This window comes from Rhipicephalus sanguineus, chromosome 4 (genome assembly GCF_013339695.2).
Source record: "Rhipicephalus sanguineus isolate Rsan-2018 chromosome 4, BIME_Rsan_1.4, whole genome shotgun sequence".
NCBI classification, from domain to species: Eukaryota; Metazoa; Arthropoda; class Arachnida; order Ixodida; family Ixodidae; genus Rhipicephalus; species Rhipicephalus sanguineus.
The window spans coordinates 51,865,065-51,887,760 of record NC_051179.1 but is presented as its reverse complement, the minus strand read 5'-3'; the positions used below and the strand labels follow the sequence as shown (position 1 = coordinate 51,887,760).

General features: G+C 43.8%; 1 protein-coding gene across 2 annotated transcripts; it reads left to right on the top strand.

Annotated features, from left to right (window-relative positions):
- The first annotated feature begins 432 nt into the window (after positions 1 to 432).
- On the top strand, positions 433 to 22,696 carry LOC119389986 (transmembrane protein 120B-A). 2 transcript variants are annotated; one of them, XM_037657476.2, is made up of 12 exons: positions 435 to 753; positions 7,618 to 7,850; positions 9,792 to 9,848; positions 9,945 to 10,037; positions 11,533 to 11,622; positions 11,795 to 11,860; positions 14,479 to 14,540; positions 15,967 to 16,059; positions 18,397 to 18,461; positions 19,123 to 19,191; positions 19,407 to 22,295; positions 22,551 to 22,696. In XM_037657476.2, exons 1-11 carry the CDS (start codon positions 679 to 681, stop codon positions 19,545 to 19,547), a joined length of 1,044 nt encoding a protein of 347 aa, XP_037513404.1. In that variant the 5' UTR covers positions 435 to 678; the 3' UTR covers positions 19,548 to 22,295; positions 22,551 to 22,696. The 2 variants fall into 2 exon arrangements, with proteins under 2 accessions (XP_037513405.1, XP_037513404.1); XM_037657477.2 differs by lacking the exon at positions 19,123 to 19,191 and having other exon boundaries at positions 433 to 753.

Sequence of the window (22,696 nt, the reverse complement as noted above, 5' to 3'; positions counted from 1 at the left end):
ATATGGCCACTTGAACCGTGAGAAGCTGCGTCCGTAACGTCGTGGGAAAAACTACACTTACCGATGTTATCCAAGCCCGTTCTGCAATAAAAACGAATAAAAAGCGTGCAGTATTGAACAAGTGAACTTCAAACGATCCCCGTTGCTTTTGCGTGGCCATTGCCTCCACCACAATAACATATTTTGCAAGCAAACGGGCACGCGAAAAGTATTGAGTACTGCATAGATTTCGCAGTTAAGACGGCCCACTTAGCACAACGCCGCGTGTTACGGGAAAACCTAAGCGACGCGCGAAACAGCCGCCTTGAATTTCCCGCTCCTATACTACGTCACGGCTGACGTCGCAGTCGGAGAACGTGGCGCAATCCAATCCAAGTGTCAAGAGCCAAGTTGCGAGTGTAATGAAATCGCAAGCCTGCCCGCTTCCACAGGCGACGCAAGACGCAAGGCCAGCGAAAGAGGCGAGTGGAAGCGAACGAAGCAGGGGCGTGTGTTTTGTGAGAGGGTGTGATCGAAAAGAGAAGCCGAAGCGGCCGAAGTAGCGTCAGAGTGGTTATCGCGACGTTGTCCTCTGTGTGTCTTCGTCGGGCCGATTCTTCTTTCGCCAACGTGCTCTGAGCTTCGGCGAGCGCTGGCTGCACTGCTCGCGTTCGTCGCTCATTCCACGCAGCCGCTGAGATGAGCGATTCGCTGCCGCTAACCTCCTGCATTGAAGAATGGGATCAGCTCGAGAAGGAATACTGCGACTTAGAGGTGAGTTCTCTACGGGACACCTCACTTGTCGTGATTTGAGCGCGCTGGCGAACCGCTTGGCGAAAGCTGCTTGTTGCCGTCTACGCTGTTCTGCACTGGCGTGACCTCCTAGATCTGGCTTTTCTTTTGACAGCGTGTCCTTTGTCATAGTGTCATGCTGGGCTACTATGCGCTGGCAGTGCAGCTAGTATTTCACTACTCTTCTTTCCACCGTGGTTTACGAGATCGCCCCAACAGCGCCTCGTAGTTTCGTTGCTGTAGTGGTTGGTTAAGCCCGTTTCACATGACACAAAACAGAGCGATTTTCAGGCTGCGAATTCGCTCGCAGCGAAAAAAACGGCCGATCGCTCTCGCCGCAGCGGTCAGCGGCGAGCGACCAACATGTTGGAAATTTTTCGCTCTGTTCGCAGCGGCGGAGCGATTTTTCCGTCGAGACCCGTCGAAATTGTGCCGACCCGCGGCCGCGCCGTCGAAATTGCGCTAACGAGTTTGCGTTGGTTATGGCCGTTGTTGCGTATTCTCAAGTGAATTTAGATTGGAAAGTGTTTTTAAATGGCGAAACACGCGAGCTCTTCGCTACCGGTGATAAAAATTTAAGAATATCATAACGCACAGATTGTCACATTACATTCGAAAATTATGCCGTGTCTGCCACGATTAACGGCAGCAAGCAACTTTGCGCGCCGCGCCAGTCGCAGAGCGAAAATCGCAGACCATTCGCGGTCCATGTGAAACGAAACCGCCATTAGCGGCGGTTGCGAACAGAGCGAATAGAGCGAACCGAGCGATTTCCTTCGCTGCAATCGCGGCATGTGAAACAGCCTTTACTCTGCTCGGTCGTTAATCCTACGCCTTTGGCTGGGTGGGCCTGCCGCGAAGTTCGCGTGTTCACTTGTCTGGGTTGAAGTGTAGCGTAATTCCGCTTTCTTGCGGTGTATGGACATTTCTCTGTCAAACAGTCACATGCGGAATACGAAGAACGTAGGCCTGGGGGTGACCCATCCATGCGAAAAAAAAAGTAAATCGTTGCTTGCATTCTTGACCGTGACATCACAATACGCGACCGACCGCTGACGTTACATCACGCTGCCAGTGCGAGCGTTGGCCGCTAGCGTGCCAAAAGAAAAAGATGTCTACTGTCCTTGCCTACTCTCCCCCCCCCCCCCTCTTCCTCGGCCGTGTTCTTTCACGTCTGCTTAATCCCTGCGTGAGAAACAAAACATACCGTAAACAGTTGTTCTCGCGAGTTGGCCGTCTCAGCCGAAGGAGACGCGCCGTCGATTCACCGCCAAGGTCGATCGCCGCGTCAGCCAATACTATGCGTGTTTTCCTGGCCCCTTGGCGATCAAGTGGCGTCGTCAAAAAGCCAAATAAATGTACGCAATCGTCGTGTACGCTTACCTGGCGCGTGCACGTTTTTTTCCCACGGGTCTTTTTTTTTTTCCGCCCCAGGTTTGCTTCGTAAGCTGCTGATTCAGTGCTTCCAGCGTGGCCATCGTGATTCAACGTGTTCGTAGTTCGAACAGGAAGAACTAGCAGAAACGTTCGATGGAGGGAATCTGGCGTCGGGAACGAGATGAAAGACTAGGGAAGAAAAAAAGCGGTGCCATTAATGTGTATTCCGGCGAATTTTCGACATAGAAAGAAAAGTGCTTCTCCGCTTTTTTTCTTTAAATGGGCTCGGTTCGACTGGAAGGACTGGGGATTTCCTCTTGAGCCGTGGTTGGCTGCTCAAGCGAGATTTAGCGATGCATGGGCGTACAGCAAAGATGGCGCTTTTTAAAATGTGTCCCAGACCTTGGATTGCACTCTTGTTGACTGCACTTTATGTGTAGTGTGGTAAGTGTGGTTAAGGAATACATTATAATATGGTATCATGCACACTGCAGCAGGAAAACACAGAAGTCGACAGAAATGACAGGATGTGGAGCTAGATAACGGGGTTTTATTGCGCATAATTTGAAATATATATATCATTGCCTAACAAGAACGAAGGAAGAGCACACAAACAAACCCACTCTCAAGCTTATCTGGCATCTAAAGCAACTTCGACGCACTACTGCTCTTAATATGAATCTCTAAAGCTTCTGCAATTTTTCTCGGAGAGACGGAAAATTCTTGAACACAGGGTCTCGCTGGAGCCAATGTTTTGACAAGCGGTCTTGTCTTCTTCAAAGCAGCAACTGTCTAAGAGAAGACAAGACAGCTTGTTGAAACGTCATCTCCAGTGACACCTCGCGTTCAAGAATTTTTAATCTCTTCATGCCTCCATCTTCCCCTGAACATTAAACGTTATCTACAATTGTTTTCGTGAGCTGACGTAGGTTTCTGGCCCGTGAATGTGTGTGGCAAAACAGGAGCTTGCATCATAATGCATCATAATGATGCACCCGCAGTCGGCTAGCTGCTTAGTCCATTCTTTTGAATTACAGAGGCTGCCTCCCCCCCCCCCAAAAAAAAAAAAAAAGAAAACACCTGGAGGACATAGTTCAAGTGTGTTCGCTCATGGGGCGAAAATAGACAAAAAAGTGAAATGTGTGGCCTTTACATTTTGTCTCTGTAACAGCAGCCATGTAATGTGTGCGTGTCAAGGGACTGGAAAAATATTCTATCTGCGTTCGTTATCTGGGAGCCACGCTTGTGCCTGCTGTCTGCAGATAGGGGGGCCTCTTCAGACTGGTGACAAGTGCAGCGTGTCCGTTGTGGGCAGATAAGAGCTGTCTAGATCTAGTAGCATTGATGGTGCGACATTGAATACAGCAGTGCACTGCCGTGTATGTGTTTATCGTGCCCTGAAGGGCCTTCAGTACCAGACGAGCGAGATATATAGAGTGTCTCAGTCTTCCTCCTAGGCGTGGTTGACTTGCGACTGTTATTAATAGGTACAGTGTACGAGTGAAGAGTGTGTTTAACTTACTATCTCGTGTCATTGTGCAATAGACCATTGTGCTGTTATCAGCGAGTGTCTGCTAGAGCCGTGATTTCATGACTTCATACACACACACACGCAAACATTCACTCACTGACATAAGCCACTATAGAGTGCTTCAGCAACTTCAGGAAGCTTGAATATAATAGAACTGGCAGTTGGAGGCATTCCTATACATGTGTCTCCTCTTGGTTAACACAAAGCTTTTATGTTCTTTTGATGGTGTCACTCATATAACATGCTCATGTTCACTGCTGGTCATCTCCTTCAGTTGCAACTGTACTGATGTCTGTTTTCATATACCATATAGAATTCTTCAATGTTTAGTTCCATATTTGAGGCATGTAAATATTTGGTTGTCCTTGTTGACCTTTCTAATAAGAGAACATGCTGGACTTTCACGTAGTCATCTGTGAACTCCCCAACCCAGCACTGCGGAAAGTACAGCGCATTTCCGGTCAAGAGAGATGATGTTCTCGACCAAGTATAATAGCCCAGTAGTTAAAGGGCTATGCCGCTGAGCTCGAGATCGTGGGTGCAATCCTGGCCATGGCAGCTGCATTTTGGTGGGGGGCAGAATGCAACTTCCGACCAATCCCCTACTACTCAGCGTATCTTAAATGATACACAAACAACTTCTAGCGTAACAGCATAAAATCTTGCATAACAGAAACAAAGAGCAAAAAAATCCTTCATATTGTAGAGCTTATATTGTCCCTAGTAATGAAAAGCGTAACAGCTATGGCACTGAAAATAATTAGTTTTTGCTTGAAAAACAAATGTGTTGTGGCAGCTCATCGCACATTGTGTAAGAAGCAAGTTTACAAGCAGGTTATTTATTGTCACAGTTGATACACTTGAAATCGGAGTACAGCATATATCAGAGTGCCTATTTAGTGGTTTTTAGCCTATTGTGATGCTTCGTTTTGTCCTGCGTAAAGTGATCTGCTTCTCCTGTGATTATTCATTTGTCCAGTGTTATGTTGTTTGTGGCATGTTGGCTTTAAGTTTTGGAGCCTCTTTGTGAGCCTCTGTTATGCGAGTCTGGCACCAGCTTACTGCCCTTGTTTCTTAGGAGAACTTATATTTTAGTGAAATAATAATCTTGAATGTTGACAGTCAGCAAGGCTTGTCCCCGAATCTAAATACCACCTATTTTTGGATCTGTTATTACAATTAAGTATGGGCAATTTGTGGACTGTAATCTAAAAAAGAAACAAGGTAATTCGATGTATGATGCATCCATAATTTAGTTAGCGGTTACTTCTTAAAGTAAACTCAGAATTATCGACTCAGAATTTTTTCTTTGCTTTTTATTAAGTGCCGTTGATGCATGTGAAATGATTAGGCTTACCCGCCACGGTAGTCAAGTGGTTAAGGTCCGCGACTGCTGATCCACAGGTCGCGGGATCGAATCCCGGCCGCGGTGGCTGCATTTTCGATGGAGGCCCATGTACTTAGATTAGAGGCCCATGTACTTAGATTTAGGTGCACGTTAAAGGACCCCAGGTGGTCAAGTCAAAATTTCCGGAGCCCTCCACTTCGCCGTCTCTTATAATCACATTGTAGATTTGGGATAAACCCCAGCAATTATTATTATTATTATTAAATGATTAGGCTTTGCTCATTTGTACATTCGCTCAATTTCTGTCATGATGTTGACGTTGTTGCCATTTGTTGGCAGTTGACCTTGACGTTTAGCTGCCCTGTCATATTCATTGAAGTTAATTACACGAGCACCTATTATTCTTGTATTGGAGCAGTTGAACTGCGTTGCTCGATGCATTCTGAGGTATTACTCATTTTTGGGAAAGCTTAGAAGAGCTCAGAGAGGCTGGGAGAAAAAAAAAGAGAAGGAAAGGGTGACCTTTCATCGTATCTCCTATTTCACATCTCTCCGAGATGCCTCTGCACTGAGTATGACCAGGTGCACAATAGCTTCACAATTTTATTCCTGTCATCTTGTTTTTACTGTTGCTTCTATATCTATGCACTTCCGAAGAATGTCTGGGCAGATTCTGGTGCAGTGACTAGTGCTGCGTGCATTTTAAGCCTATCTCCTAAAGTAAGTCATGCACCTTTTTTGCGTGGTGCTGAGTATATGTTGCCTTATTTGATAGGTCGGTAAATGCCAACTTTTGAACCTGCTATTGGATACTGTAATTACACGTGATACTGTTTGACATGTCCATCGCATGAAAGAAAAAAAGAAAAGAAAAACTTCTAAAGTGATTGCGTAATTTCAAAACCAGCTGTCCTTCCTTGCATGCAATATCACATCATTTAAGGCAATTGTCACGGAATTTGCCATTTCATTTCGAAGCACAATTTGATGCAGCTGAAGCAGTCTGGCAACTTTGTAGTACTTATTAAAGCAGAACATTTGGAGAACTAAAAGAATGTCTATTGATGTACTACAGTGTCCCCCATCGTATGGCACCTGCAACCCCACTTGAACCCTGCTCTCAGATCAGGCAGCTGTTTATTTCATTGTATTCTATGCCCACCTACTCGAGCACAAAGGATAAAAGATCATGGGCCCGTACACTGTGGGAAAGAAAGCAACAGCTGCTTTGAAGAACTTTTATGCTGGCGTAGTATGCGTGTCGATCGCATTTGTCTTCATGGGGCCTAGTAACTGTGGGGCTTGTTCCTCAAGGGCAACCAGGTGTGTTAAAGGGACAGCAAGGAAAGAAATTTTTTTTGAGCGTTGTTAGTAGGTTTCCCGCTTTCAGTACTACAAAAAAGGCGCTCTTGATATTATGATTTGTTGAGTCACTTTGGGGTGTCAAACCTCTTAAACCAGCCATAAGAAGGCTGGAGTCAGGGAGATAGAAGCTTGTGATGAAAAATTTGTAAACGGGGGCGTGCTGGAGCTGACATTTAGACAAGCAGACTTGTCTTCTTGAAGTCCACAGAGAGATATCGGCAAATTTCAAATAATATTCACTAAACAGCAACAGACAGCCCTACATGAAAAGAAACCTCAAGAAAGGAAAACATTACATTTGGCCTAGGGATACTGAAGCGAAATTAAAAAAAAATAAACTTCCACCGTGATGCCTTTTTTTGTAATATAAGCAACTTCTTGCTTCTAAATTAGAAAAGGCAGTTTTGAAAGAGAACTTCATGAGGCTGAACATATTTAGTTTCTCTTTGGTGTTCATCTAAACCTTCATTGTAATGTCACGTGGCAGATTGTGCCGCTTTGGACAAAAGACCACTGCAAGGCGAAGAAGAGATTCCCCTTAGCCACAGGCTTGTAGTCCCAGTGATTTCACTTTCATTTTGTACTAGTTTAATGCCTGCAATGCAGTGAACTTGCAGTAAGCCTAGAAGCTCATTCTTCATCTTCTGCCTCTTTTTATCATGGTTACCCATGGCATCCGTGTTTACATATTTCGTAACCTTTGCAGAAGTCTTAATGAAAACAAGCAGATAGTGAAGCCGAGGAATATATAGGGGACGTTAATTGCACTGTTTTAATTGTATTGTAGTAATTGTGATATAGATGTGAAGAAAGTAAAGTGGACAAAAAGACAACTTGCAGTCACCAGAGACAGACCCTGCAACCATCGGATTACGCGCCCGAAGCTCTGCCCGATGCCCGAGCGGCGCTGACTAACACTTCCAGGTTTGCATGCACATAAATACCCGATAGGTGGATGAGGGGACAACTGCTGCCATAGCTGAATTGGTAAGAGCATCGGGGGGGCGTAATCCGAAGGTTGCAGGTTCGGTTCCTGCTTGCAGCAAGTTGTCTTTTCGTCCACTTTACTTTCTTCACATCTATATCAGAATTACTACAATACACTTAAAACAGTGTAATTAACGTCCCCTATACTTTCCTTGGCTTCATTATCTGCTGGTTCTCATTAAGGTCAAGTCAAACAAAGAAACGAGCCCTCAAAATTCCCTTCCTTCATTCTTTGCAGAAGTCGTACCGTCAGTACACGGTACTGACTGGAGAGCTGCAGCGGTCCCAGGACGAGTGCCTCAAAGCCCTTCGGCATCACCGGTACCGGTCGTCGCAGATCCTCGAGTCGTTGAACAAGATCCAGCCAGCCAGTGACAATGAGAAAGCTCAGAAAGCAGAGCTGCTGCAAAAGCTGGACGCCAAGCGGATGCACCTGGACGACATGGGGCAGGACCTACCACGTTCCAACGGGTAATTTTGCACCCTCGCACTAGTCTCAAAGAGATCTCGTATAAATGTTGCGCATTGTCTCTTCGTATCTTTCAGTCAGAATGACTTCGAGAGGTAGGTAGTGATTTGACTTGCTCACACCTTGCATACTTTGCGATGAGGCTGTGCACGTCTTTTTCTAAACAAAGGAAACAAGATGCCATTTTGCACGTTGAAAGAAGTTCTTTTTTAGCTGATTGAGAGTGCTCAAAACAGTGGATATGTTCACAGTTTTGTCAAAAATGTAAGTATTAGAAAATACGGAGGTCGCATGGAATCCGATTTGGAATGAGGTATTACTGCGTCATTTCATCCGGGACTTGGTATGAAGGCATACTGTAGCATACGGTGCAAGAAAGGGTCCGACGTTAACGGAGCACAAGACCTTGTGCCTTCATCTTGTGTTGCCTTAACCTTAATGTTGTTTTCATGCATTTCACCTGAACATGCCATTTTATGTCGCTGTTATGACCTTCTTGCTAAAGGTGATTATTTAACCAGCATCTATTTATGTGGTAAGTGGGCAGGGTATGGAATATTTCTCCTCTCCACTGCTTAAGGGGCCCTGCAACACTTTTCCAAGTAACCATCGTATGGCTTCATTAAAGGAGTTTATTGCCTCGTGAATCCACCGCCGCAGAAATATTTAGAATCCGTTAAGTAAAAGCAGAGTTAGAGATTTGTCGCATGCTGTAATTGCTTTCTCTCGTCCCGACGAGCGCGCTGGAAGCTAAGCAGGGAGGGATGGCACGGGGGAAAGAAGTTGCGTCACGCTCACGTCATGACCTTGCACACTCTTTTTTTCTTCGAACGCGCGGCTTACCTACAGTGTGATCGCGAGCATGGCCATGTGGTGGCCTCCCGTAGCGACCTCGGAAACTATGCAGCCCATGGTGCTCAAATCGGCCAATGGCCATGCATTTGGGTATATGGTGTCATTTGTAGAAAGAAGAGGGAACGATTTCTAGCTGACTTTAGAAATTCATTGCAAATTCCAAACCGCATGCTGTGCTATAATGTTAGGCTCGCGTGTTCTCAGGAGCCTCATCTACTGATCGGTAGCGATTTCTGACCATGCTGAAAAAGCGTTGCAGGGCCCCTTTAATTAAATGGGTTTGTTGCAATCGAGGCTGATTGCATCCTGCTGTGCGTGCCTAGTTTACCACAACGTCAATTATGTTTGGGGCAAAGACCGTACGCTGCTTTATGTGCTCGTCAGCTTTTGATACATTGCGCTTTGTTTCGTTTGAGAAAAATGTTTTCTGGGATAGTATTTGGGTAGTATAAGAGTACTGGCTAATCTGCCCCGATATTTAAACATCTTTGGAGTAGTTTGCTGAAGCTAACTCTAACTATACTTTGTACGGGGAACTAAGGTGCTGCTGAAGTTGACCACATTTCCTGTGGTATACATAAAGCTAGCTGGGCCAATGCTTACTTTATATATCCATGTCATTTAGGTACTTTCGTGCCTTTTGTACTTTAGTGGCTGAAGCTTACGGTAGTAATAATATTGCTAGAGCACACAGAACAATCATGCCAAATTATTTTGAGGAATTTGCTTACTAGTTCTCCACTGTCCTCATTACGTTGACAGCACTCGAAGCTGTTGATTCAAACAGCTTCACAATGACGCTGTTGCAAGAGCATTAGCAAGCCCACATTATGAGTACTATTCAGCTACATTTTCTAGGCATTCAAGTGATATCGCAACAGGCTTTGTGCGCTTGTCAAATTGAAACACGAAATGGCGGCAGCGAATAACGAGGTGTGTTTTCTATCGCCAGCAGGAGCAGTACTGCTCTAAACAAAGGCTTGCTGGACAGTTGGTGAAAAGAAGGAAGAGACTAAAAATTTATCCGTTGGAGTCCTTTCTTAGTCCTTTCTGTGATTGCTCTTACCATTCTTTTCCTCTTTTTGCAGTATTTACTTGCAGATTGTGCTTGGAAGCGTCAACCTTTTCCTCAGGGATGCAGAAAAGTAAGCTAGTTCATACAGGGAATGGCATAGTGGGCTGTACTCGTTCACAAATTCTTCTTTCATGTGATGATTGCTGTTTGTTTGCTTTTGCTTTAGGTATCGGTACAAGGACGAATACGAGAGGTTCAAGCTGAAGGTCACCATGCTCATTCTGGTTGTGTCGATCCTGTGCATATTAATGAACTACAGGTTGGTAACACTCTCATTCTTGTTGTTTACTTGATTGCTTGAACAAGGACATGTGCTGACTGAGAAATTTAAGCCACAAAGTTCTGTGAAAGTTGCGTCACTCACACATCAGCGAGTCATCATTACCAAGTAGCCTACTACCTGCCGTGGTAGCCTAAAACTAGCGGTGCTGCCATGGTACAGCGTTAGAGGACACCACATTCATTCCTGTCCATGACGACCACATTCTAACGGGGTTTAAATGCAAAAAAACTTGTGTACTTTCATTTAGGTGCATTGTAATGAAGTTGAGATGGTCAGAATTGTTCTGGAGTCCCCCACTGCAGCGTGCCTCATAATCGTATTGTGGTTTTGGCACTCAGAATTCCCAAGTTTGATGTTTAAATGAGGCTTCAGTTCGGGCACGGTGGTATGGCACCATTCAGTTCTCTGTGCTCTACTTTCACACAATCGACAATACAAGACACACATTTGTGGAATAAAGTACATGTGTGCGTGCACGTGTGTGCCTTGCATTGTTCTTTGTGCAATGAACAGAACTATGTTTTAAATGAGATTTTTTAAAGGGGCCCTGCAACACTTGTTCAGCATGGTCAGGAAACGCCCTCGATCGGTAGTAGAGGTTTCTGAGAACGTGAGCCAAGCATTATAGCGCAGCATGTGTCCTGGAATTTACAATGTATTCTCACAGCCAGCTAGTAATCACCCCTTCTTCTCTCGACAAATGATGCCATAAATCCAAATGACCACACCATAAACCCAGAGTCCACGGCCATTGGCTGATTTGAGCATCATGAGCTGCATAGTTATTGCAGCTGCTGCGGGATGGCGAGATGTGCCCGCGCAGTGGTTACGGTGCTTGACTGCTGTCCTAAGGTCGCGGGATCGAATCCCAGCCACAGTGGCCGCATTCAGTGGAGGTGAATCTAGAGCAGTAGTTCTCAGCCATGGATGTGTCGAGGGCCCTTTGTGGACAAGTGCAGGTGGTTAGGGACCCCTAGCGGTGAGAGAAAGGGGGGAGGGGGGGGGGAGCCGGAAATTAACAGAACATGCAGCGTCAAATAGGTGCCTTTTATTTCTCCCTAGCAAAGAATGATCGAACTGGAGTGCCACGACAATTCGATCTCAACAGCTTGTCAGTAAGTTGTGCAGTCTGCAGCCACATTCCACCTGTTTCTAGCCATGCTTGCTTTTCAAATATGCAAGCCTAGAAAAAGCGTGGTCGCGTGCATATGTCGTAGAAAACCACAATGAAAGCCTTACAGCCATCTCGTGGATAAGGGGAAACCTAACTCAGCTTCGCCGCAATGCAAAAGCGCTATGCGGTGAAGCATACCAAAAATCTGAAGGGGCCGCTGTCACTGGATGGTGTGCCTCCAAAAAAGCTTTTTTTTTTCTTTTTCAAGGATGGATTTTGCGTACCCCCATAAATGGATGATGGGTTGTTGATCAGTGCAATAATTAAAGATGACCCGACGATTCTCAATGCTTTCAGGGCTTGTGATGCCATCCTGCACTTCCTTCTGGTCTGGTACTACTGTACACTCACAATACGAGAAAGCATTCTGGCAGTCAACGGTTCAAAGTAAGTTTAATGGATTCGTAAGTGTCCACACGCGCTCTTGCTTACAAACAGCACAACTTGAAACATACTTAGCTTGATCAGAAGGTTCTTGAGAAGGAAATGAGAGTTCAACTTTTTAGCATTTATTCTTTCTTCGCTTGTCTGACTTTCTTTTTTTGTATTCTGATTGCAGAATAAAAGGATGGTGGAGGCTACACCACTTCATAACAACTGCACAAGCTGGGATCATTATTGTCTGGTACGGTTCATAGGTTCTTGTTTAGACATTTAAACACCTCAAGCTTTTGGCAAAGCAGTTTTGTAGAAAGAACCCACGAGGTGGAGGAACATTAATGGATGCAGAAGTTCACATCCACTCAAGTTCATTATCACGCCTATTATCTGAATGTAGGGCAATACTTTTTTCTTTTTTAAAAATTTCGTATGAATGTCCAGGGTAGGCCTAGATTCGAGTGTGCAGTTTGGTTGAAACTGCTTGCCTCTTAGATTCGCCTCACGGCTGCCATGTGTCGTAAGGTTTACAAAACTTTAACTACTGAGCTGGAAAAAATTTGATCGATCAAGATGCAATTGGAAATGGGACTGTCCGCAACAATGACGATCCTAAAGTACATAAAAGCAGAATTGCAAACATGGTAATTGCCACTTGGAAAAAATTCGGATCCCTAAATGCAAACAAACTGTGGTAAAAATGCATGTTCTTATTGCAATGAGACGTTTTTTTTGTGGGTGTATGTGTGTGTGTTTGGCTTATATTCAATGGCATTTCATGGTACTTTGTTTTCTGGCATTCCCTGTATTAACGCTCAATTTAAGATAGAAGCCAATCTTAATTCAAGTATTGTACAGTAATCTGGCCTTGCTCTGTGACCTGCTAGCCTCAGGGTTAGCTTCAGTGGTGCTGTGGCTGCTGGGAGAGGATGAACTTTCAAGTGGACGACAGATTTTCCTTTCAGATTGAGCTTTTGTACCAAAATGCAATGAAATTTATTTTTTTTATGTATCTGAGAACCACCCTGAAATGTGTAAAAAAAACTGAATTATAGTGACAGGATCAATGACGCTGTTCACAATTTGAGTGGGACCAACAATTTCAAATCGTGACATAGTCCCAAGAAAACGTATGTTGCCCACCTACAGAGAAGCCTTGGCACTGTGCAATGGAGGGATTCAAAGTACTGTACGTAGTTGGCCGTTATTTAGCGGCATCGTAGTACTTAAACATTGCAGTCTTCATATTATACAGGGTGTTTCAAGAAATGTGTCCAACCTTCTAAAAAAATCAGGTAAATGCGATATTTGATTGCTGCCTTAGAATTGGTTTTTCTGTAGTGGCAGGACTTTTAAGATGGTTAAAGAAATTATTTGGGACTGTAATTAAAAAAGTTAAATTAACTTTTTAATTAGTGGAGGTAGGTGGTTGTTTCAAATGGGAGAATTGAAGTTCTTCATGCCAGAAACCCAACCCAACTTTGAGATTTCGAAAAAGTGGCGTCTAGTAATAATTATGAAGTAATGAAATTCAACCAAATTCAATGGCAAAACCTAAACAGAAACATGGAAGAATGCAACTGCCATATTCTTCTGAGACGTCCAAAATAAGTGAATGACTTTTTCTGTAGCGCTAGGCATCTTAAGATGGTTAGAGACATGACTTGAGACTAATTAAGAAAGTTAAATTAACAGTTTAATTAGTGGAGTTAGGTGACTGTGTCAAATTGGGGAATTGAAGTTCTTCGTGCCAGAAACCCATCCCAACATTGAGATTTCGAAAAAGCAGCCTCTAGTAATAATTATGAAGTAATGAAATTCAACCGAATTCGATGGCTTTCGCTGTTGAAAGCCGTTGCATTTCGTTGAATTTCATTACGCCACAACAATTACTAGAGGACGCTTTTTCGAAATCTCAAAGCTCGGATGGGTTCCTCGCATGAAGAACTTCAATTTTCCCATTTGACACAATCACCTAACTCCACTAAATAAAAAGTTAATTAATGTAACTTTCTTAATTACTGTCCTAAATGATGTCTTTTACTACCTTAAGATTCCTGCCGCTACAGAAAAAGCAATTCTGAAAGCCCCGAGCAAATATCGCATTTTCCTGATTTTTTTAGAAGGTTGTACACATTTCTTGAAACACCCTGTATAGGCTTAATTTTGTGTGGTATTACGTGGTAGACGAAGCAGGTATTGACAGGTGTTGCTACCATCGTGATGAGTGGGATGGCAAAACTGCGTGGAGCCGTGGCATTGGTTCCATGGTGGAGCACTTGAGTGATTTTGTACACAAGCGAGCTGGCGTGCGAGTACGCGGAATTCTGCGGTCTCCCTGTGAGATACGGAAGGCCATCAACTAATAGTGCCACAAATGGGTGCCGGAACTATATAAACAGCACTGATGCCGGGATATCCTAGAACTCTCCGATGCTGGCATGTAATCACCATCACTTTTCGCTGTTTTCAACATGTTTCCAGCATATGGCTTTGTCCTTGCACAGGTAGAAAAATTGAGATAAATAAGTGTTCACGGTATTTCTCTTTTTAACACGGTGTGATTATAGAATCTCAGGCTAGCAAGCTTTTCATCGAACTTTAAAAAAACAATCTCTAAAATCTGACGGTTAGTTCTGTTAAATTACAATATGTGTATAGAAGTTATTTTCATCAGTGATTAGCATTAAGTGCGTTTGCTGCCTGATGTGTTTTGCAGTGACCTTGACTGTCATCCAGTCTTTGGCTTCTTCGTTGTTTGTTCTTTTTTTACATTTTGTGGTAGCCTGGTTAAAATAAGCCTGTTTAGTACACCTCATGTGAATCATTCCTAGTACCAGCAGTTAAATTTGCTTTCATTTGCAGGCCTGATGGTATTATATATGGAATGTTCCGAAGGCAGTTCACATGGTACGTCTGCTTCATAAGTAAGTGGACCTTTCCATTTCCTTTTTTTACTGCATATTGTTGTGGTTTTTGCTCTTTTAGGCATTGTCGTCTTGTTGGGTCACCAAGTGTGCCAAAAGTGACAGTTTAAGGGGCCCTATATCCACTCCTAAAATGTCATTTACGTAACTTAGCAAGATGAGAGCTCACAAGAAAACGGGAGACTTGAGGTGTCTGAGCAGTATTCGAACAAAGAATGCCGGTGGACCCAGCGTTTTGATGAGTCCCATCTGTCGAAACATTGGCTCCGGCAACATTCCTTGTTAAAGCATTGTTAATCCCGCATGCGTCGTGTATTGAAATGAAAAAATATGTTGCCGCTGTCACCTCAGGCTTTGCTCTTGTAGTCTCTTGCTATATTCAAGTAAATTACAATTGTTTTACAGTTCGGGCATCGCCTCATGGATATTATGCAAGTTTCTTTAGTGCATCTCGCATAAACGCACTTACTAGAAATGAAATGCTGCCCCTACCATACCTTTATAGCTTTCCCACACTTTGTTTGGTTGCTGAAAGCTAAAAAACTGGTTTTTCTCTGAATGTTTCACTCTACTTCCTTCCCTGTATGCGAATGACAAGACTCGCATCATTTTATTGTCTGAAATGACACATTTTGCAAAATGCAAGCACACCCATGTACTTAGATTTAAAAGCACATTAAAGAACCCCAAGTGTCCAAAATTATCCAGAGTCCTCTTCTATGATGTGCCTAATGATCATATTGTAGCCTTGGCTTGTAGAGTCCCGGAACCTTAAGAGACTGTCAAGCTATTACAGCTACTTTTTCAAGAGCAGAGACACTTCTGAAGTTGCAACTCTACCACCATTCTTAAAGCACATTTTGATTAGCTACAAAAGCTTGTCCGTAAAGCTGGGCCTGGGGTCACTGACATTGACAGTTACAGTAGAATTTATGGATGTTATGCAAATGTATGCAATGGGAGGCTAGCAATGGTATGTTGCTCATAAAAACTGTGCAAAATAGAAACGAGAGAGACAAAAGGAAGAACAAGACGGGACAAGTGCTTGTCCCGTGTCGTTTTTCCTTTTGTTTCTCGTTTTTATTTCGCGCTGTTCATTATTATGCATCCATACCAACTAGCCTAGCTTACCACTCTGTTGGTCATAAAGGAAATAATGAAGAATGTGAGAATGGCTTTTTTTTTCCACACTTGGGAATAGTTGGTTAATGCTCTTTGTAAACAGTATGGAGCCCCTAAAGTAATGTGTGGTTATTAATCACGGTAGTTGGGCTTTAGTGGTTAATGATTTGGCCTGTCATGTACATTACACCTCTTTTAGATACTTTGATATGCAAATGTAGATCACTTGCTCTTTGGCATCTGCGTCCAGTGGATGCTGCCCTCTTTTGTTGCAACTTCCCAATCGTGTTTCTTTGTGGGGCAGGTATTATCCAGTTCTGGCAATTCTACTACCAACAAGGATGCCTGTACAGACTTCGAGCTCTGGGTGAAAGCCACAACATGGACATCACAATCAGTGAGTACTCAGTTTTATCAGATTGCAAGGCTCTTCATTGATGAAGCAGTTGTACAGCCAATAGAGGTAATTCGCGAAAGTCTTCACTCTTCATTTGTCAGGATGAGTGAAACATCAGCAACTGCCAAACCCATTGAGTTTTGCACAATATTACCTAGATGGAAATCTGGCGCCACCATCTATGCGAATTTCTTGAGCGGTGTTGTGCCGTCAAGGGAATGACGGTATATGTGTCTGCGAGGTTTGTGTTGGCTGGCATTGCACGAGGCTTGGGCTAAAAAGTGGATATGGCTGCACAAATAAAGCTTCTCTCAAACAAAACCTTCATAAACAAATCTCATTCACCCATGTTATACCTTAGAATAACAGTTTGCTCGCCTGTGTGGCATAACCAAACAGCGAAAGAAAGAAATGGACGACAAATTGTCGCTGAGTGAATGCTGACCTTGTTGTCTGTCTTCCAGCTTGAGCAGCCACTTGCTACTTGTTGCATTTCATAAAAGTGTGCATGGAAGCAGGAGTTCTCAGAGTAAAATAATGCTTGTTTCTGTCTAACGCTGAGAAATCTAGCTTACTCCATGCTGCTTCAGTACGAAATTAATCATTTTGACACAAGGAACGCATTGAAGCCAGACACGTATTCGAGGCGTCGGGGCTCTTCATGAATGATGCCAATCCAAACCCGGCGCATCCCAGAATTTTCATGCATACAACAGTGCTGCAGTGCCAGTTTTTCCTCTCTATAGCTGTATGAAACTTTATGGCAAAACCTTGCATGTTAAACCAAAAAAGTTGTTAAAACAGCTGAATGAAACAAACCATCGGTCTAAGCAACTGGAAGCAAACAAACCTGTTGACTAGCCGAAATTGACCCTCTCTTGTCTGCACATACACTGGGCATGGACTGCAGTTTTGAAATAATGGCAGTAGCTGCTATCATAGAGTTTCCTACAATACTTACTAGAGGGAACTCTGGCGCTATTGTCTATGGGAGCTGCAATGCATGGCGCTTCAGCCAGCATGGGAATGATGGGTAGTACACAGATTTGTGTAAACTTCGTTCTTTTGGCTCCGTTTGGCTCCGCGTCGCCTGCGTCCGCTTTGTCGCAAAACGAAGTTCAGCAAAAGTCAGCAGTTCCACTTCACCAGTTTAACTTTTTTTAGGTTCCCCAAATCAAATCTGGTCACAAAGTTCACAACGATCTATTCTTTTGTCTGAAAGAAAACGAAAACACAGCAATAAACAAAGCCACAAGTGCGTTCGAAGCCGTAAGTACAAAGATTAGGCAAATTTGTGTACTACCCATCATTCCCATGGTGGCTGAACGATCGCAGCGCCAGAGTTCCCTCTAGTTAATTTTAGGAAACTGGCTGCTATGACCTTTGCAGTGCAGCGGCTGTCATGGCTGTAATGTACTAATCATAGGGTGAATGCAGGACTGGCTGTAGGGCTGGGCAAGCCTGTGCTAGGGCTGGACAACCTGTGCAATTGCCCAGGTAGCCATCATAGGGGGTGGCACTGTGTGCCGCCTCACTGTGAATGGCTACCTGGGCTTTTGGCTGACATTGTACTCTTGCTATGCCACTACTCATGTTTACTAAGGTTGTTAGTAAACATGCGAGCAGTATGCGGCTCAACACAGCAGCACTTATTTTGCTGTCCAGCTGTTTGAACTGAGAGGTTTTGAAGATGCGCCCGGGTCGCAGACTTTGCTTGACAGCATTCAGCACATTGTCATTGTGCTGTTTCACTGCTTTAATTTGGGTCATATTTGTGAATGTGTAAGAAAATTCTTTGAAACTTCCTCACTGCCGTTGCATCATGCTGCACAAAGTTGAATGCAGGGAGCATAAAGGGGCTTTGAATAAACTCAAATGAGTATGAACACAGCACCCGACATGGCTCATTATGCTGAATCATTGTTTGTTTTCGAAATGCAGTTCTTAGCTGACACTACTGGCCACTACTGACATGCTAACTAACAACGTAATGTATGATTAGTAGATATGGGCGCATAGAATGAAGGGGGTTGGGAGTGTCATTGCTTGAGTTCGTACAGTGCGCTACTGGTGTGAGGCTGGCCCTGGCTGAATACAAATATTGGCAGGTGCTCAGTGAGAGTATGCCGAATCTCTTTGCAGTGAAAGGACAAAAGAAAAAGATGGTGTGCAAAGCTGTGCGAAGTTCAGTGCGATATAAGCTTTTGCTGTTGAATGCCATCACTGTGTTTGAGGTTATGGAATAGCACACAGTCTGAGTGTGCAGAGTAGGACGCATCTTGCTTCTTTTCGCATGGTTATTTGGTTTCAGCATATTTTCTCGCGTTTTTATTACAGATGGATTTCGATCTTGGATGTGGCGCGGCCTTTCCTTTCTGCTTCCATTCCTCTATTTTGCCTACGTGAGTATAACTGTTGATTTTCATGTTTATTATGGTTATACATATGCGATGTTTATTGACACCATACATATCTTTGACACAGCTTCTGTCCACTTGTTCCACACGTATAGAATTGTACAAATGCATGTGCTGCAGCTTCTACAGCAAGGCCCATGTGTAATTACAACAGCCTAGGACATTATGGTGATGCCCATAGGACTCGTGCTAGAATCAGTGGCACGAGCCCTCTCAAGTCATTGGGGAAACAAATCGTGTTTTAAATTTATGCAGAAGAGTACCTATAGTATCACTAGGCAGTTTTTGCTTTCTTTATTCCTTCTGAAATGTCCTGACTAAGAAGAAAATCATTTTCAAATTTCTTTATACACGGCTACTATAATTCTGTAAATACAGTCATTGGGATTTTCAGTGTAGTACAGCAAGTCCTGCTTGTGAGCTCATTTGTAATGGCATTGTTATGTTGAGTGAAAGTCATTAAAAAAAGGGGGGGGGGGAGGGACAGAGACAATAATTTACTCGGAGCTTTGTGCACATTTTTAAGAGCTTCCGATTGCATAATTTCTAATCCCTCACTCCACATTATCTCAAAGCACATATGTTGCTTTGGGACAGTGATTGCGAGTTTATTTGGTTGATAACTGTGTGCGTTCTGTGTTCGCAGATGTTCCAGCTGTACAATGCGTACACATTGTATCATCTCAGCCTTCGTCCAGAGTGTACAGAGTGGCAGGTAAGCAAACATTATACGTAATTAAACTCATCAGCACTTTCGTCGTGATAGTGTGATGACACGATAGTTTTGCAACCCAATTGCTTATCACTGTCCAATAGTTTCCTCCATAATCATATTTAGTATAGGTAAGCAAAGGGTGCTAAACTCTGTTTACCATCATTCCGGCTGATGTCTGCTACTCTTTATCTTCTTTGCCAACATGGCCACTGCAGGTTTTCGTGTCGGCATTAATCTTCTTCATCCTCTTCATGGGCAACATTGCGACCACGTCGCTTGTCATCTTCCACAAGATCAGCGGCCGTACAATCATCCGCAGGATACAGAAGAAAAGAAGCCACGACCACGTGGAGTAGGGTTGAGTTAATCCGAGCTCTGCCGTTTGCCGCAAATGCCACTCGCCCCCTGCCGACCGTTTTAGGATGGTGACTGTTGGCGTGCTGAGATCCGTGCCTGTGCACATGTGTGGCAAAAGAAATCTAAAACCGGCCTAGTCAGACTGTCCTGGACAAGGCAGCCCTAGGGTTTGTGCTTTACGGTGTTCTTGCATTTTTTTTTTGTCTCCGGCAGGGCAGTAACATGTCGCGTAGTGCTCTTACAAATTATTTTAGGTTACTATTTCTTTTTTTTTCTTTCCTCGTGACTCTTGGTCTGTGGTGTGATCTCCACTTGGACATTTGTTTTAAAGAGTGCGTGTTGTTTTCAACGTGTTGTGTGTGCCTGGGAAGTCATTCTGGTATCACTTGACCATTCATTACTGTTCACTTCACGTTTGACTGTCTTTGTCAGTAGTTGTTGTTTGAGTGCAGATGTATCTGATTCCCCTGACGATTACTAGCAAAGTCGTTTTCTCTGACATTTGGGGATGTTTTTTCTCTAATAGCTGTGTTGAATCGCACAAATAGAGTGAAAAAAATGTGCTGTGCTCAATCCTGGTGTGTGGTACAAAATGGCAATATACTTTACTGTGTCCATGTGTGTTCTTTTTTATCGTGTGTTGCCTATGGCCGTTACTATTTCTCCAGGCTTGCATGGCTTAAACAGTGGAGTGGTCCTAGACAAGCATGCTGTTTTGTAAGTGGGGCTTTCAGTGTGCGTTCGATGGTAGGGGCTCGCTGTCTGTTACTAAGCCTGGTTTTACTTAGTCAATGTTACTAATTAGTAAGGGTGCAAGAAGCAGCGAGTCTCTCCAGCCTTCAGTCCTTTTAGCTACGAAGTGCTGATCACCCTTCTCGTCAGGCGAGACCACACTGGATATATGTGATTGTGTGGTATGTGTGGTTCAGCTTCCTTGGGAAGCATGGTGTTCATCACGGTTGCTTAACAACAGTTTCCACCTCAAGAGGTCCAAAGAAGAAGTGAAGGCAAGATAAGTGCCACTACTACACTTTTCGCACGCTCGATTATTCAGGAAAAGGACGAGTGCAATTTGCCCAAGTACTGAAGGGTCATCCTTGTCACGAGTCCTGTCGTCCACCAAATCGCATGCCCCGCTATAAAAAAAATGACAAGTTAATGCGTGCATTGCAAATGCTTTGCTATGCAACCACTTATGCTGGTGCATGCTGTGCGAGTCAACTGCAGGTATGATGCGTGGTGCGGAAGTTAAATCTTCTTAAGACATATGAGGGCTGCGTTGGCAAACACTTCCACGTCAACTGTGAATATGCAGTCTTATTACATCCTTAGTACATCCTTATTACGGACTTATTTACTGCAATGGCTGGGTACTCTGCCCTTTCAAAGAGGTCATTAAAAGTGACATGGCAGTTTTCTACTGACATGTCTAAAGTCTGCGCACGAATAACAACATATAAAAGGTGCAACTTGGAGACGAGACGTACTCGCATGAGTTCCTGCCCGAAGAAGCACTTGCTTTTACGCTTGTAACGCAGAAAATGTGGCAGAGTTGTATTTTGGAATGATGTATGTGGATCAGGAATGTCATCTGAGAGATGACCATTTTGTCCATTTTTTTTTTCATACTTAAAATGATAAGTCGATTTTTCGAAGCAAGTGCACTCAAAGTGCGAAGTCCCTACATGACCTGCCCTTATAGTGCACAAATTCCTCGCCTTTTTGCTCACTTTCGGACGCAACTTCCACTTAAGGCTTTTGACATTTATTGTCCACTCAAGGTCGATTTGTCGAACCTTTAGTCAAATTTATCGACAGTTTTCCTTCATCTCCATGTTGGTGCCTTCGCATTCCCTCACTGATCATTTATTTACATTGATCGCACAAGCTTTTAGTTGGGGTTTGTTTAGAAACCGGAGATGTTAATGTAGACTTTGTTGAGTGTACTGTTCCGACGCACAAATCCTTGTCGTAAGGCTCGTATTTGCAAACTTGTCTTTTTTTGTTCAGTGAAACAATTTCTGTAGGAGAAAACTTGCTCGGTGTGCACCCTTTTTCCCACTTCACCTGCATACTTCTTTTCGTGTGAAGTCACGTTCAGTGTTGTTCACTGTTCCTCGTGTTTGATGAAAGACTGCCGGACTTAAGCACCTTTCCAAGACAAGAATAACTTATATGCGTAAGGTTAAGAAGTGTTCAACAAAGGCCATTGTTGTTTATCTTATAAGTGAAGGAATGTTTCTGAAGTAAGGATAACTTATAAGTGTACAACTGAGAAGTGTTCAGCAAGGCTTGTTATTGTTGCTGTTGCCAGTTAACCGTTCCGCTTGCAAATGGCAGTGTGTGTCCCTTGTGTGTGGTTTAGAAAGTGTTAAACATGTAGAGCTCATGGCAATAGCACTGCATTGACCAGTGCACAAGCAAGCCATTGGCATGTCACATGCAACTTTTGCTTGTTCCCTGGCCTGTTTTGCATTTGCCGTCGCTGATAGCCAATCCATTGGGCTTGTGTGGTGTAAGCTTATTGCTCTGTTTTAAATGCTGAATTTCAGACACTGAATTAAGTGCCAAAACCTTTATTTGGCCTTGGTTCTCTCAGCAGCAATGCACACATTGTTGCATTTTATTTAGATTCACTTGTAATATACACCCAATGTCAATACCGGAAAACAAAGACCCGAGTGTCACCGACTGTACGGGTGCAGAAGCTTAACTCGAGTTACACCCTACAAGTTTGTATGTATTAAGTCCGCCGCGGTGGTATAGCGGTTACGGTGCTCGGCTGCTGACCCGAAGGTCGCGGGTTCGATCCCGGCCGCGGCGGTCGCATTTCGATGGAGGCGAAATGGTAGAGGCCCGTGTACTTAGATTTAGGTGCACGTTAAAGAACACCAGATGGTCGAAATTTCCGGAGCCCTCCACTACGGCGTCTCTCATAATCATATCGTGGTTTTGGGACGTAAAACCCCAGATATTATTATTATTAAGTTTGTATGTATTAGCCATAAAGCTGGTGTAGCTGTCACCATAATTTTTATTGCGCATGTATGCTGACAGGCAAGTGTTTTTGCCCAACTATTCCATGATATATGACTGTGACTGTTGTGTCTCCAATATCTGATTAAATGTTGTCGATCAAATAGGCTCA

Coding starts and splice junctions, on each gene's coding strand:
- LOC119389986 (XM_037657476.2), top strand. CDS start 679: ATGAGCGATTCGCTGCCGCTAACCTCCTGCATTGAAGAATGGGATCAG. Junction 9,849..9,944: donor TTCCTCAGGGATGCAGAAAA/GTAAGCTAGTTC, acceptor CTTTTGCTTTAG/GTATCGGTACAAGGACGAAT. Junction 14,541..15,966: donor ATGGTACGTCTGCTTCATAA/GTAAGTGGACCT, acceptor TTTGTGGGGCAG/GTATTATCCAGTTCTGGCAA.